Below are 15,863 nucleotides of genomic sequence, written 5' to 3'. Positions count from 1 at the left end.
CCTTTTTCGAACCACGCGAATATCAAAGCCAGACTATACAGGTGTACAGACTGCAGTTCAGTTGAACAGAATAAATGTTCGGTCTGCGAGATCTAGTACATAGAAGGTAAGTTGTAAAAATTACGTAAGTAAGAGCATTCTGAATCAATAGGGATAGATTCGAAAACACTTCTAAAATTTTATTTAAATAAAAAATATTTCTACAACCCGTTAAAGATGATCGCAAGAAACATACAAATCGCATTTATCAGTACTTAAAAATTCATATTAAACGCGTCGAAAAATACGGCGTAAATGCCGTTCTTCAAAATACGTACAGTTATTTCGTTGGCTGCATTCCCTGGCGAAGGCAGTGGCTGTGGGCTGCCAAGTGGTGAAGTCTGTTGACGGCCAACGAATGGCACACCGACCCGCATTCCTGAAAATAATGTCGTTGGTACAGGCGTTCGTAATGTCAGACAGAACATCAGTATAAGGCAACCTAATAGATAGTCATTAACCTTGCTGGTGATGTGGCGGCCGAGCGAAACGTGTAGGCAATGGTGAGCATCCTGGGGCTGGTCGGGAGAATCTCCCAGTTGTATAATCATTCTGAAACACAATAAATGTTTTGATTGGGTGTCAGGGTTTTAGTTTTGTCTATAATTCTTGATAATTACTTACGTTTTGCATTTGTGGCGAATGCGAAGACACGGGACTCTGAATTTGCGATTGTTGATATATCTGAAAATTTAACGAGAAAGTTAACATAGACAATATTTTATTTAAACATAATACACATAGTAGGTACATAATTATAACAATAACGTTTGTGAATTAACTATTACCTGTGGACTACGGCTAGGCGTAGGCAGCTGTGGACTTGTTCTCTGAGCTTGCAGTTGTTGCAGGAAATGCTGTGGTGACATTGACGATTGCATCGGCGATTGTTGCGTGTGCATCGGCGATTGTTGCATATGCATCGGCGATTGCTGAGAATGCATCGGACTTTGTTGAGGATGCATCGGGCTCTGCTGTGGGTGCATTGGACTCTGTTGCGGATGCATAGGACTCTGTTGCGGATGCATCGGACTTTGTTGCGGATGCATCGGACTCTGTTGCGGGTGCATCGGAGAGTGTTGGGTAGACATTTGATTTTGAGAATGCATTGGACTCTGCTGATGTATAGGAGACTGCTGCGGATGCATCGGGCTCTGTTGCGCATGCATCGGACTCTGTTGAGATAAACTCGAAGACTGTTGCACGTGCATCGGGGATTGTTGAGAATGCATCGGCGACTGCTGGAGAGGAGATTGCGTCGACGGATGCAAGGGAGACTGAGACGTATGGTGTAGTGGAGATTGTTGGGAGTGCAGGGGAGACTGCATCGGTGACGCCATCGGATGCAAAGGGGACTGGGGCGCGAGCGAATGCAGTGGAGATTGCGAATGTGGAGATTGAACGTGCAGAGGAGACATCGCCGGGCGCTGGTTGGTCGGGCGGGGAGTCTGACTGCCGGGCATGGCGTTGCGGACGTTAGCCATCTGCTGCTGGCTGAACTGCACGATCCCGCTCACCGACTGCGGCCGCTCCTGCACTCCGGACAGCTGGCGGACCAGCTGCTGCTGCGGCGAACCCGTCTGCTCGATAACCAAAGTTCGCGCGCCTTGTAAGATTCTTCCCTGAGTACTGAGCGGCGAAGTCACTAATCCTATTCTCTGCTGAGGCAACGGTTGTCCGTCCGAACCGAGAACGGTTTGCTGCGTTCGTATCAATGTTTGTTGTTGAATATTAGTGCCTTGCAATCCAATTTGCATCGGTCGGTTTATAGTAGCCTGCTGCTGCATTTGTTGACTTTGGTTTATGTTCTGATTTTGGGCGTACACGGTTTGATTCGATATCTGTTGTTGAGTTATAATCGTCTGTTGCGCCATTTGTGGGTTCTGCTGACGCTGTTTCGTTTCGTACTCCTGGAGAAATAATTTTAGATGAAATGACAAAAGTATGACATATTAGCATCATCTCAAAGGATATTTAGAAGCATGCAACAACGATTAGTAACATCACATCACCTGTATGAGCATACTGTGTTGGCGGGCCTGCTTCCTGGCGGCCTCCAAGTGCTTCTGCAGCGCCTGCTGCTCGGTCGACACGCGCTGCAGCTCGGCGGCGTCGTTCGGCATCAACTCGTTCCCTGATTTTCTCAATTGCCGCTGCTTACTATTCAGCGACTGCAAAGAGAACGCACACAGTGTAGGAAACGGGGGCAGAGCGCTTGCAATCTAGCTCCCGGTTAGTAGACATCGACATTCGGTTAACACAGGTGCCCACGCCCCGAACCATACCTGCAACGGAAAGTGGAGGACCGCTCGGCGGAACACGCACACGCGACTACGAAGCGCACGAACACAGAAGCGCTACACTACACTCACCTTGCGGATCTTGCGCAGCTTCTGCACCTCCTGCTCGTAGTAGCGCAGCTGGTCGGCCGCGAAGGCGTTGTAGGCGGCCAGCCACTGCTCGTACACGACGCGCGCGCGCTGGTCGGCCTCGCTCGCGGCGCGCTCGGGCGGCGGCGGCGGCGCCGGCGGCGCGCTGGCCGCGAACAGCGGCACGGCGGGCGGCGCGGGCGCGGGCGCGGCGACCGGGCCCGCGCTCCACTCTCCGCCCTCGCGCTCCTGCTCGCGCTTTTCCTGCTCCAACAGCTCCTCCAGAAGCAACGGTTGCTCCTGGTTTACGTTCTGACGGTTAAATGGCTGCTTTCACATCGCTCCTCGACGAGAGCCGACCCTCCGACTCTCGTCCGGTTTCGATTCGTTGAGGGAGCGATGCGTTAGTCGTGTATCGGTTTTAGCATTTCGGTTGGCGGCGCTGAATTAATACGATTTTAATATTATTTTGGAGGAGTCATCGAAAAACATTTTTAAACATTTACTAAGATTTTAATCGACCGACGTAAATAAAAATTTACTAGAAAACAAATAGATAGGTGCAATTTATAAGACGTAGGCCGACAGTTCTAATTCTACACAGTGCAAAATTTACGTTACATTTCTATGGCAAATAATAGTAAAATCAAAAAATGCTGTGTATATGTTTGTGTAGATTACGTCCACTATTATTTTTATCATATTTTCTCACCTTACAAATTAACAAATACGTTCATAATTGAAAAATTGAACTGTTATAAAATCTTTATTTTCTATTTTATGTGAATATGTATTTGATTTTAAAGTCTCCGTATTCCCGTTAAAATTACCCGTAACCATTCATTTCAAGGTCTTCCACCACCGGGATCCGATCGATAAGCGAAAGAAATGCTTTGCACTGTTGTCAAATGTAAACCATGTAACATAATCAAAATTATTTATTTCAATATACTTAACACTCTTATATTAGTGTGATGTTAGGATGGATGCTGAAAAGGAACAGAGGTTAGTCTTTATGCATGCGTGCAGCGAGCAAGCTGAGAAAAAGCTCTAACTACAAGGTGATTAGTAGTGACAAGGCCCTCCAGTTGGTTCGTTTCTGGTACCCTACAACAGTCAATTGAGGGAACCGCTCTTTGGAACAGATTAGGAACATTTAAACTAAGTGAGGGATATGGGATGTTCTGGGGATATTTTAGAGATATGTGATAGGATCAAACGCATTAAAAAAATTGAGTATATGTATATAAAACAATTTTTTTTATATTGTCTGTTAAGCAAATCTATATCGAGGGATTCCGACGTGCAACTTACGTTCTAGCATATAACATAATTTGGAAAATAGGATGTGTCTCTAAGTGCTTAGGGCGGATTTGGTGGTGCCAAAATTAGATCTCGCTAATCTCTAATGCTTTTATCTCAACTAAATATACAAATACATATAAAAATTCATTAAAGGTACCCAATTAAAAAAACTGGATTAAATTAATAAGACTGCAAGGATTAGTATGAGTAAAAAGGCAAGTCAGTCTCTATAAGACGCGCAAGTAAAGGGTAAAGCGTCAAAACCATTGTGAAATAACGAAGATTTGTAATGTCGAATTTTCCGGGAAATATAGCGGTGATGCGCGATCAACTGTATTCAAGAGTTTAGCGGTGTACCCATAAAAATAAACACATCATATTGTTTACAACTTTCAAACATACTCAAACTTATCCAACATGTTTTTGGCTAAAATTTACTGCCATACGTTTTAAAATTTGAAAAAGCATGTTTACACAATCTTGTTATTAATTCTGGTGGCTCAATAAGCTAACAGTCGGCGTAATATATTGCCCAAACCGCAACCCTCTATGAAAGTTGAACGCATAATTTTTTTTTCTTCAGAATAAATCTTTGTACAGCTAACTCAACATGTCAATAGATTTCAGAGGTCAGCGCAATCACTGGATAATTGCTTAGTTAGTAAAAGGAGTTTTGGAGTAAAAACTAGGAGGATGAATAGGTGTGTTTGGGGCTTGAATTTATAGTGTAGGCTCGGGTATAGTTCGGTACCTGCAGCAGCAGCGGGCGGCGGTGCAGCCAGTCGCCCCAGTCAGCGTCAAAGGGCGCCTGCACCCAACCACCCACATGCAACAACACGCCTGTATACCACTCCGCGACCACGGACCACTACTACACCGGCTCAGTCTCCCTTTCATGCCACCCTTTATTTTATATCCCTTTCGTATAAGATCTTAGACATAAGTTATACTGCAGCCACATTATGTGACGTACGACCATTACATGTCTAATTTAAGCTGAACGGACGAGCTATAGATTTATATGATAGTTATTTGGTAGTTAAGTTATATGCGATTATTGACATCAGTACGCGGCGACCGCCCAAAAAAACGATGCTTTTCAAATGCTTGATGTATCAGATTAAGCGACCAACCAAATATTGAATAATTCACTTGAATTTGAACAACTGTAGTGGTGAAGTAGGCGCCAGCTAAGTTTATCGTGACGAAACCCTTTGATTGACGAACCTCACAAAGCAGACAGCACTGCGATATACTTTCGTCTTCACTGATATATACCGCAATGTGATGAACAGTTCGACAAAATATCCTTCAAAACCTGATAGTGTGGCCTCAGTATAACAAGACAAAATGGTACCATACTTCAGCACGGTAAATCGAACCGAATTATTAATTCAGGATTTATGAAAGTGAGGCTGAATCCGTATAATAATACCCATGCAATATTAGTTTCTGAAACTTGTTATGAATAAAACAAGCGTTGATTTGTGTCATTCGTTCGATTTCAATTTACACTTGTTACTCAACCTTCACCAAATGCATGGATGATTTATTTAATATTGCTCTGGATATGTTTACATCGATAAAAGTTACAATATAATTGGCGGTCACAATCGAAGCGGACAAATCATATTTAACGGAGACCCTAGCACTGAACTTTGTTTGCTATGGTCGCAATGGCTTCTGGTTGACTGACACTCTTCAGATAGTTCTATTGTCTATTGGTGAAAATTTAAATTCAAGTCAAACAAGAGTACCATAAGTTTAGTCAGTAACAACAATTGCGAGGATCGCAATGGTATGATAATCAATCATAAGTTCGGTGCTAGCGCTGATCCTAATATTAAAAATCTTTTCATATTATAAAAAGATCAAAAATATAAGCTTTAGAAGCATACATTTAAAGCTTCGAATTCGTTTTGTATTATTGAAATTTCTAATCTTCAAAGCGAATTCATACCAAAAACAATTAGAGATAAAATTTTACGACATGCACAACATTAATAAAAAAAATCCTCCAAGACAAATTTATATTTTAGATTTAAATGCATTTATTAGTAATCAAAGATTATTATTTTTATTGCATTAATTTCCATTTTATTGAGAAAAGAGGTATGTATCTGGAGACAATTTCTGACATATTTTTATTTTCAGTAATAACTTCAACAAATCAACATGTTATTTTAGTGAAGATTGTCAGAAAATGTCTCTAAAAGATTCTGTATGGACAAGGACAAGGACAGTCCAAGTGGTATTTTAATGCAAGCAGTAGTATAGACCTGCAAAATCCCATTTATAATGAATCATGATCCATTTCAACCTACTTTCGTTCCATATTAAAAAGTACCCCTTATTTTGTATGGATCTTTGAAAGATTTTGTTCTTTTGTGAGATTTTGTGTTTTGTGATTTTGTTCTGTATTAGATATGTTTATTCAAAACTAAAAATCTATTTGTTCCTAAACTATAAATATTTGTCTCCTTCCTTCCTTCGGTCATCGGCGTTATAACCCATGGTAAGTTATTTAGTTCTATCTTTTATGATGTAGATCTTTTTTATTTTTAATAAAATGTAGTTTACTGCTTGCATTGAAGTATGATGGTTGCAATGCGCGTATATACAACAGAATTACAGAATTGAAATGTATCTTAAATGAAAGCTTTACTTGTTTTATTTCATACTAGATGAAGCCCGCGACTTCGTCCGCGTGGATTTACGTTTTTTGAAATCCCGTGGGAACTCTTCAACTCTCCGGGATAAAAATTAGCCTATGTCCTTCCCCGGGATATAAGCTAACTCTGTACCAAATTTCATTAAAATTGGTTGAACGGTTGGGCCGTGAAAAGCTAGCAGACAGACAGACATTTACTTTCGCATTTATGATATTATTATGGATTAGTTAATGCCCGCGACTTGAAATCGCGTTTTCACGGGTCGATCTCGGTAGAACGACTTGATCGATTGACTGATAATTTTCGTTCGTGGATAATAGGGGGGTGTTTTTGTATGTGTTATGCCTCGTACCTTCACAAAAATTAAAAGATTTTTTGGTTATAGGCATATAAACCCAATACCTGTAATCTAATAATACAATAGTTGTCAAAAGTTTTATGATTTATTTTAACTTTATAAAGACACTGGCGAAACACTCTGTGCCCAGCTGGCACACCTAAAAGCCAATAATTGGGAATTGAATTAACTTTATAAAATATTTATGAGTAAATCAATCGGTGGACAGCAGATTTCTAGCATTAATTAACAGTCCTAGTACTGACAATAATTACATTTCTATTGGGCTTATATCCAGGTTCCATGTCCATCATCCTTTGACCACTATAGACTGGGGATAGGGAGTAGAGGGTATTGGCGGCGGGGTGCGGGTCGGGGTAGAGCGGCACGCACCTGCAGCTGCGGGTAGGGCGGCGGCGGCGGCGCGCGCAGGCCGGGGTAGGGCGGCGGCGGCGCCACGCGCGCGCTGCCCGCCACGCCTGGCACTCCTGACACCCCTTGGTTTCCTACAATATAAATAAGTCATGTTCGAATTTAGTCATTTTCAAAAGGAGTCATTGGTAATCAAAAAAACAGAGCTTTTTAATATATTGCACTATTTATTCGGTATTTTAAACTACCTCGATAAAAAAATGGCGGCTTCAAAACAACTTCAAAACAACAACAACAAAAAAGTTTTACTTCAAAACGTAGCATCTAAGTTTCAGAAACATTAGTATAATTTTTTAGTGCCACCCGCTACTCAAAAGTTATCGTCGGAGGAATGTTTGTGAGTCGTCGTTGTCAACAATCGATAGATGTCCACTATGGACATAAGTCTATTGAAGAGTCTATTCCAGACGTCGCGGTCTTGCGCAAGAAACTTGCTATGTTGATGATATTATTCTTTTGATGTTAATGTATAAAGTACCGGATAGCGATGAGCCAGCGAGCGGCGTGTCCTGCCTCAAGGCAGAGGGCACCAGCTGCCGCGCCGCCGCCACCATGCCGCGCGCTGAAACACGGAAAATAGTGTAATAATGGTATTGAAGCAGCGAAGGATAAAACATGTAACACGAGCTTCTACCAACTGTCATTCGAAAATAGAAGCGACAAACTCGCGTCTATAACATACCAATTAAGTTAACGCAAAACGCAACAGGCTCGTAGATGCCGTTATTGGCCGAAAGTGACAATTACGGAGTTACAATCAAATTGAAAGTGAAAACTTAGCGTTGTTATACTACCTTAACACAATCCAATACCAATAACCATTTGCCTCATTTTGAAGTTTTAGTGATTTAGTATTTTTCAAACTTGCAATGTATAGCGTGCACAAATCGGGTCAGTGCCCTGCCTACGACGCGGCATTGTCTTCGAGTGACCTACTTACGTAACGTTCGTTAACCTCTAGCGTTAGTCAATGTTCTATTTGCAATATATCGTGATTTTTTACGCGTTTTTTTTTGTGGTATCATCAGTAATCGTCAGTACTATCACCTGTCTTCGTTTTTGACAGCGATCTGGTTTCACCCTGTATATGCACCGCCTACCACGGCAGTTTTCTTTACGCCATAATTTCTGTTTAATCCTGTTAAGTACGCATCCATACCATCTTGCTGCACCAGCGCAGGCCAACATGCGCCTGTCTATCGCATCCGCTATCTCATAAATGAACAGAAGCAACTGTGATATATTTATTAGTTCTCTGACCTCATTTAAAAAAACATGCAAAAAGTTGTTTCAGTAATTTCTAATTTTACCTACATATCACCTATTTTTATTCCATCAGTATTTTTAGATCATTTTTGCGGTCATTTATTGACCCAAATAATACAAATAAAAAAGTCCGTATCCGTCAAGTTAATACTTGAAAGTTGAAACTTTCGATAGTATAAGAGCACAGCCTACCGTCAACGCCGCTTGCACTTGTGCGGTCATAGCTTTCACAATGCTCTGCGTGCTGGCGCTCAGCGCACTTGCTGCAGACACTGGGTACACTGACCTGAATGCGGCAAGGCTGCCAACGCAACGGAGCGGTCCTGTCTCACGACGCCAACCGCGCCGTCCGCTCCGAGTAACCGTGTCCCGGGCGCGATGGCGCGGCCTGCCGCCAACGCCGCCTGTACTTGAGCCGTCATAGCATTTACAATGCTTTGCGTGCTGGCGCTCAGGGCACTTGCTGCACACACTGGGTACACTGACCTGAATGCGGCAAGGCTGCCAACGCAACGGAGCGGTCCTGTCTCACGACGCCAACCGCGCCGTCCGCTCCGAGTAACCGTGTCCCGGGCGCGATGGCGCGGCCTGCCGCCAACGCCGCCTGTACTTGAGCCGTCATAGCATTCACAATGCTTTGCGTGCTGGCGCTCAGGGCACTTGCTGCACACACTGGGTACACTGACCTGAATGCGGCAAGGCTGCCAACGCAACGGAGCGGTCCTGTCTCACGACGCCAACCGCGCCGTCCGCTCCGAGTAACCGTGTCCCGGGCGCGATGGCGCGGCCTGCCGCCAACGCCGCCTGTACTTGAGCCGTCATAGCATTTACAATGCTTTGCGTGCTGGCGCTCAGGGCACTTGCTGCACACACTGGGTACACTGACCTGAATGCGGCAAGGCTGCCAACGCAACGGAGCGGTCCTGTCTCACGACGCCAACCGCGCCGTCCGCTCCGAGTAACCGTGTCCCGGGCGCGATGGCGCGGCCTGCCGCCAACGCCGCCTGTACTTGAGCCGTCATAGCATTTACAATGCTTTGCGTGCTGGCGCTCAGGGCACTTGCTGCACACACTGGGTACACTGACCTGAATGCGGCAAGGCTGCCAACGCAACGGAGCGGTCCTGTCTCACGACGCCAACCGCGCCGTCCGCTCCGAGTAACCGTGTCCCGGGCGCGATGGCGCGGCCTGCCGCCAACGCCGCCTGTACTTGAGCCGTCATAGCATTTACAATGCTTTGCGTGCTGGCGCTCAGGGCACTTGCTGCACACACTGGGTACACTGACCTGAATGCGGCAAGGCTGCCAACGCAACGGAGCGGTCCTGTCTCACGACGCCAACCGCGCCGTCCGCTCCGAGTAACCGTGTCCCGGGCGCGATGGCGCGGCCTGCCGCCAACGCCGCCTGTACTTGAGCCGTCATAGCATTTACAATGCTTTGCGTGCTGGCGCTCAGGGCACTTGCTGCACACACTGGGTACACTGACCTGAATGCGGCAAGGCTGCCAACGCAACGGAGCGGTCCTGTCTCACGACGCCAACCGCGCCGTCCGCTCCGAGTAACCGTGTCCCGGGCGCGATGGCGCGGCCTGCCGCCAACGCCGCCTGTACTTGAGCCGTCATAGCATTTACAATGCTTTGCGTGCTGGCGCTCAGGGCACTTGCTGCACACACTGGGTACACTGACCTGAATGCGGCAAGGCTGCCAACGCAACGGAGCGGTCCTGTCTCACGACGCCAACCGCGCCGTCCGCTCCGAGTAACCGTGTCCCGGGCGCGATGGCGCGGCCTGCCGCCAACGCCGCCTGTACTTGAGCCGTCATAGCATTTACAATGCTTTGCGTGCTGGCGCTCAGGGCACTTGCTGCGGCCGCCGCTGCACTGTTAGCACTAGAGTTCTGAAAATAAATCACTATATTATCCATACTTAATATTATAAATGCGAAAGTGTGTCTGTCTGTCTGCTAGCTTTTCACGACTCAACCGTTCAACCGATTTTGACGAAATTTGGTACAGAGGTAGCTTGCAACCCGGGGAAGGACATAGGATACTTTTTATCCCGGAAAATTTAAGAGTTCCCACAGGATTTTTAAAAACCTAAATTCACGCGTACGAAGTCGCGGGCATCAGCTAGTTACGTTATAAATGCAAAAGTGTGTGTGTCTCATTTAAGCGATTTTAACGAAATTTACTACAGAGATAACTTTGCATTCCGGGGACGGGCGGGTATAGACTACTTTTTCCCGGTAACATAAAAAGTTCCTTCATAATCATTTCAACGAATGAAAATCATTTAAAAGTAGCAACAATGAACATCTCTAGTGGTAGAAAATATACCTGTGTAAATTGGACGTGCTGGTTGAGGATCTGTCCCTGCGGGCGCGCCGACAGCGGCTGCGCCACGTTCTGCGGGCCCGCGCGCGCTTGCTGCGACTGCTGGAACAATCCATTATACTATCATTTCCAACTCGGAAACTCATCTGTTTATAGTCTTGTTACGCAGGCACAGTCAGGTTAGAACGCTAGACGTGCCTGCTAATGTGTTCCTACAGTTGACGCGTCGGATTTCCGCGCGCAGTCCTTGATTACACATCACAATTAGCTTCAGCTCCGTCGCCCCTTTATTCAGCTCACCTACTCGAACTTCGTTGCGCAAAGGAAGTCGCCGGAATTGGTTGGTATTACCACAGTTAAATAAAGCCCGATTACTGGTGTACATCGTATAACAAAAGGACTATCGAAACAATAACTGAAAATTACAAAATTTCGCTGTGAAAATGTAACAAAATAACTGTTGCAATAATGGTACTGATTCTGAGCACAACGTAATTTTAGAGTATTCGCATCCTCTTCTTACTAATGTAATATGAAAAGGACAGACGCAATTTGAGTTTTAAATTTAATTTTTAGATGGTAAACCTGTGGTTTTAACGCACAGTCGCGAGCCTACTGTTTAAATTTGTAGCGTGCACTAAAATTTAGAGTCTTAAAATATAAAGTTCATGTTCTGTCCCTTTTTAGCATTGTTAAAAAGAAAAGGAAGCAGATACTCGTAATATTATAATGTGGTAAAGGGATTACCTGAGTGGGTATCTGCAGTCCGAACATGTGTGAAAAGACTGGACGCGGCCAGTCGCTTTCCTTGCTCTCTTCGCTCTCAGCTTTTACCTCTCCTTTCACTGCTTGCATGGACTATAAAAAATTACGTAATATACTTACTAGGTACTTCGTTTTACAGGATAGTTTTACTGTCATTCTACTTCATAATTTAAAATCTTTTTCGCTATTTATAATAATAAATAATAATAATAAATCTAAATATATAAAAGGAAAAGTTGACTGACTGACTGACTGATCTATCAACGCACAGCTCAAACTACTGGACGGATCGGGCTGAAATTATGACGTAGACATCGCTAAGGATTTTTGAAAATTAACCCCTAAAGGGGTAAAATAGGGGTTCGAAATTTGTGTAGTCTACGCGGACGAAGTCACGGGCGTAAGCTAGTTATAGATAAAGAAATACATACATGCAAGGCGATCTGATGATTCTGTGCAATAACTCTGTGCACATTATCTTGGAACATTTGGCTCATGCTGGAAGAGACGGGGACGTCCGTTTTCGTTTCGAGAACTTCTGCTTTCACCTCCGTAAGTTCCGACTTCACCTCGAGCTTGGCGTATTGTATGTTCTTCACGGCCTTCTGTAGTTCGCTATCCATCTTGTTGTCGCTTTTATGTTCGGAGTCTTCACTGTTGGGTAAAGGGTTGACATTGGAAACAAGACACTAAAACCAGTAATTATATATATATATAAAATCTTGAACTCTATCTCGCTCACTCATTTATGGGCAAATAAGAGAACAAGAAATTGCAACAGGCTTTTTCATCTCTTTCTCTCTCTTCTAATAATCTATTTTTATCTAACCGATTGTTTTCTTTCAACTGTACTCGTCACGCTCACTCATATAGGCAACAATACGCGCTGCCCAGTCAATGCTTTTCATGGGCGCATTTATTCGTATCCGTTCCTTACCGTACGTACCGTACGGTCCCTTTGTTTCAATTTTGCCATTTGTGTCCACAATACTTACTCGATTCGATGTACTTACTCGGGGAGGCGTTTCTGGTGCGGGTGGTCGCGGTCGGTGACGTCATCTGCCAGGTCGAGACCGTCCAGTAAATGCTCGTCACCCAGCGCAGCTAGCTCGGGGTCAGCGTACTCCAGTATATTAAACTGTTCGCCGATCTCTGACGTCAGAGATTCCAGAAGCTTCTCGTCGTCTTCCCCGCTCAAACCCGTTAGGATATCCACCTGAACAAAATACCATATATGTGTCAGAACTGCCTAACATTCCAATGGTGTGTGTAAAGCCCTCCTATTTTATAATACTAAGTTTTTTTGTAATACTTTATTGAAAAAATACACAAAAAATATATCCATACTAATATTATAAATGTGAAAGTGTGTCTGTCTGTCGGTCTGCTAGCTTTTCACGGCTCAACCGTTCAACCGATTTTGACGAAATTTGGTACAGAGATAGCTTGCATCCCGGGGAAGGACATAGGCTACTTTTTATCCCGGAAAATTGAAGAGTTTCCACGGGATTTTTAAAAACCTAAATCCACCCGGACGAAGTCGCGGGCATCATCTAGTTTTACATAAAGATGCCAAAGCGATATAATTGAACTGCCAACTAATTAAAAATAATCTACTTCTCAGCAAGGATGATTGAAACTAAAAGTACATTTTTAGTATTTTTTATATTGATCCTGATGCCTGATCCAATATTTAAAACGTTGAATATACATAAATATAGCCTGTAGAAAATAATGAGTTACCTCTCCAATATTGCCAGTGTCCTGTTCAAGCTTGTCCATATCACCAATATCCATTTCATCCGTTCCTTGGTCTTGTCCACCATCTTGTTTGTCTGCGGAAGCAGCTAAAAATAAATGGGTCTTCTCAATTTTTGAGTACTCTTAAAACATTCGCAGCAATAACAATTTGCGTTGAGTGTTGAGATCAGCCAAAAGAATTGCTTAACGTGCTCTTTGTTAATGTGGACGTACGTACAAATATTCGTAACATTTAACGACCATCGAGGAACCATCTTTTACTGTGAATGTTGTCCTTGTTTACAAAGCACACGACTGAATGAACAAGTTGCCACGCACAGCCGGAGCATTGGTACACAGAGTATAAAGCAAAATGTGGTAAAAATATTTACGCCGCATGCAACATTCACCATACGACACAAAATTTATTGGTTTCAAATGCGGCTTTATATTTGTACTAGCTGATGCCCGCGATTTAGTTCGCGTGGACTTAGGTTTATTAAAAATCCCGTGGGAACCCTTCAGGTCTTTATCTATACACATGCAAAAAATCACGTCAATCCGTTGCACCGTTGCGACGTGATTGAAGGACAAACCAACAAACAAACACACTTTCGCATTTATAAGAAGGGTACTGATTTCTTTAAATGTTGTCTAATAAAATGTAGGTACACATACATGATATTACATTGACGATTTAATCAACAATGTATCAAAATTCGTATAATATACCATTCGCTATTCTCCACGCTAAAAACAAGTTGATTATGTCTTGATACAACTCGTAGAACGACTGTGGAGGTAGAAAGCCCCTTATCAAATCAAATATTTTTATTTATTTACTAAATCCGAATAATGTAAAAGTAAAAGATTTTTTGTCATACCATTCGCTTGTGAGACAGCGATCTGTTTTTGTTCGGCCATTTGTTGGGCGGCTGCATTTGCAATATTTTGCTGTATTTGCGAATTATCACCACCGATGAGACGATGTTGAATAATCACTAAAAAAATTAAGTCAATTCCATTATGAATGCTCTCAGACGACCTTAGTATAAAATTGTGGGCCACTTTCGCACTGACAGCCTTATTTAATACTCACTGTGCTCAGGTCGATGCGGCATGGAGAGCGGGTGCGATAGAGGCGCGCGAGCCCGCAGTGTGACAGGGGGCGGCGCTCGGAACGAACCTCCTTCTGCGTTCGCGTTGCCTGGTACTCCATCATCACCGCCTGTTTCTACATAAAAAATGTGATATTGTTTTAAAAAATACATATAAATTAGCATAGTATTGTAATTACATGCATTAAGGCCACGTACAAATCTGCCAGGAAAACGCGCTTGGAATCCAACTGAAATGTGTAGTATGGAAACATTAAGAGAACACCATATCAGTGCGAACAAAACGTATACGCGGGATTTGTCATGCGTGCGCGGCACAACAATTAGCAATTTTTACTAAGTGGAACTCTCACTACTATATCGCATCGTCGCAGAATCGAAGCCCAATATCAGCTAGATTCCCTGTGGCCCTGTCTACTGTGGCCATGTGGAACTGTTTTCGCAGATTCGATTCGTATCAATGCACTAACGCCTTAAGTATGTAGTCGTATGGGACTCACCGCACTCGCGCTGCTGCGGCGGCCACATCTTGTCGGGGTGCGGGTGTCGCTGCAGCAGGTCGCGCAGCTGGCGGTTGATGTCCTCGTTGGTGGAGTAGAGCGGGAAGCGCTGCACGGGGAAGGGCGCGCGCGGCGCGTCCGCGGGCACGGGGGACGAGGAAGGGGCGCTGCTCGCGCTCGGGGGACTGCTGCCGTCGGGGCCCCGGATACGATGCATCGCTGCTTGGGGAACAATACGCGCTCACATAAATAAATAAATAAACAAAATAAATAAGCCATTTATTTCCAAAATACATAATTACAATTATTGTCTAAGTAGGTACATTTATTTAATTATTTTTTTGCCTAGTTTGTAAGATCTACTTATATAAATTGCTTATGTCAATACTTCAATTTAAATTATTTTACAAAGTTGTTAAATTATTTATTAAAATTAAATTATTTCAGAAAAGACATAGAAAAGCAACAAAATAACAATACGCGCTCACATATCGAACATATTTCACTCTTAAATGAACCAACCTTGTACTTAGTATGAGACTTCATATCTCAGCAAACGTTAATAGAATTTCAACGTCTTGAATTTAGTGTGAGATGGACCTAACAATCCTTGTTAAAAAATTCAGTACCACAGATCTAATTCCACAAGGTTTCTGCCTAAAGCGCTGGTGGCGGTAGACCTAATTTGTCAATAAAACAGTTATGAATGTGAAATATAATTATTGTTATATAGTGAACAGAAATCGCGTAATATCTATAAGATATGAACCACATTTTTATAGATGTATTTTTTGTGCTGCAATGTGAATCTGCATAGTTGATGCAAACAGGATTAATGCATGCATTCGGTATAGATAAAATATATTTTAAAAATTATAAAGTATTCAAATACTTTTATTCTTAGTTATATATACGCAGGGATACACGACCAAAATTTCTTTTGCCGCTTTTTCTCTCATCATCTTTTACTAGACAGATTCTAGTAGT

The 15,863-nt window shown here is 43.4% G+C and overlaps 1 protein-coding gene across 1 annotated transcript in view; it reads right to left on the bottom strand.

Annotated features, from left to right (window-relative positions):
* Positions 1–15,863, bottom strand: part of LOC117987231 (histone-lysine N-methyltransferase 2C-like) — a 65,925-nt gene that overhangs the window by 12,323 nt on the left and 37,739 nt on the right. Inside the window, 18 exon segments of the mRNA XM_069502011.1 lie at positions 318–418; positions 501–591; positions 664–723; positions 828–1,949; positions 2,052–2,210; positions 2,412–2,720; positions 4,465–4,521; positions 7,116–7,228; positions 7,633–7,716; positions 10,107–10,317; positions 10,757–10,855; positions 11,501–11,611; positions 11,950–12,172; positions 12,532–12,734; positions 13,262–13,365; positions 14,143–14,259; positions 14,358–14,492; positions 14,877–15,098. Of these exon segments, the coding sequence (XP_069358112.1) occupies positions 318–418; positions 501–591; positions 664–723; positions 828–1,949; positions 2,052–2,210; positions 2,412–2,720; positions 4,465–4,521; positions 7,116–7,228; positions 7,633–7,716; positions 10,107–10,317; positions 10,757–10,855; positions 11,501–11,611; positions 11,950–12,172; positions 12,532–12,734; positions 13,262–13,365; positions 14,143–14,259; positions 14,358–14,492; positions 14,877–15,098 (3,521 nt within the window).

Source organism: Maniola hyperantus, chromosome 12 (genome assembly GCF_902806685.2).
Source record: "Maniola hyperantus chromosome 12, iAphHyp1.2, whole genome shotgun sequence".
In the NCBI taxonomy this organism is placed as follows: Eukaryota; Metazoa; Arthropoda; class Insecta; order Lepidoptera; family Nymphalidae; genus Maniola; species Maniola hyperantus.
This window is presented reverse-complemented; position numbering and strand designations above follow the sequence as displayed.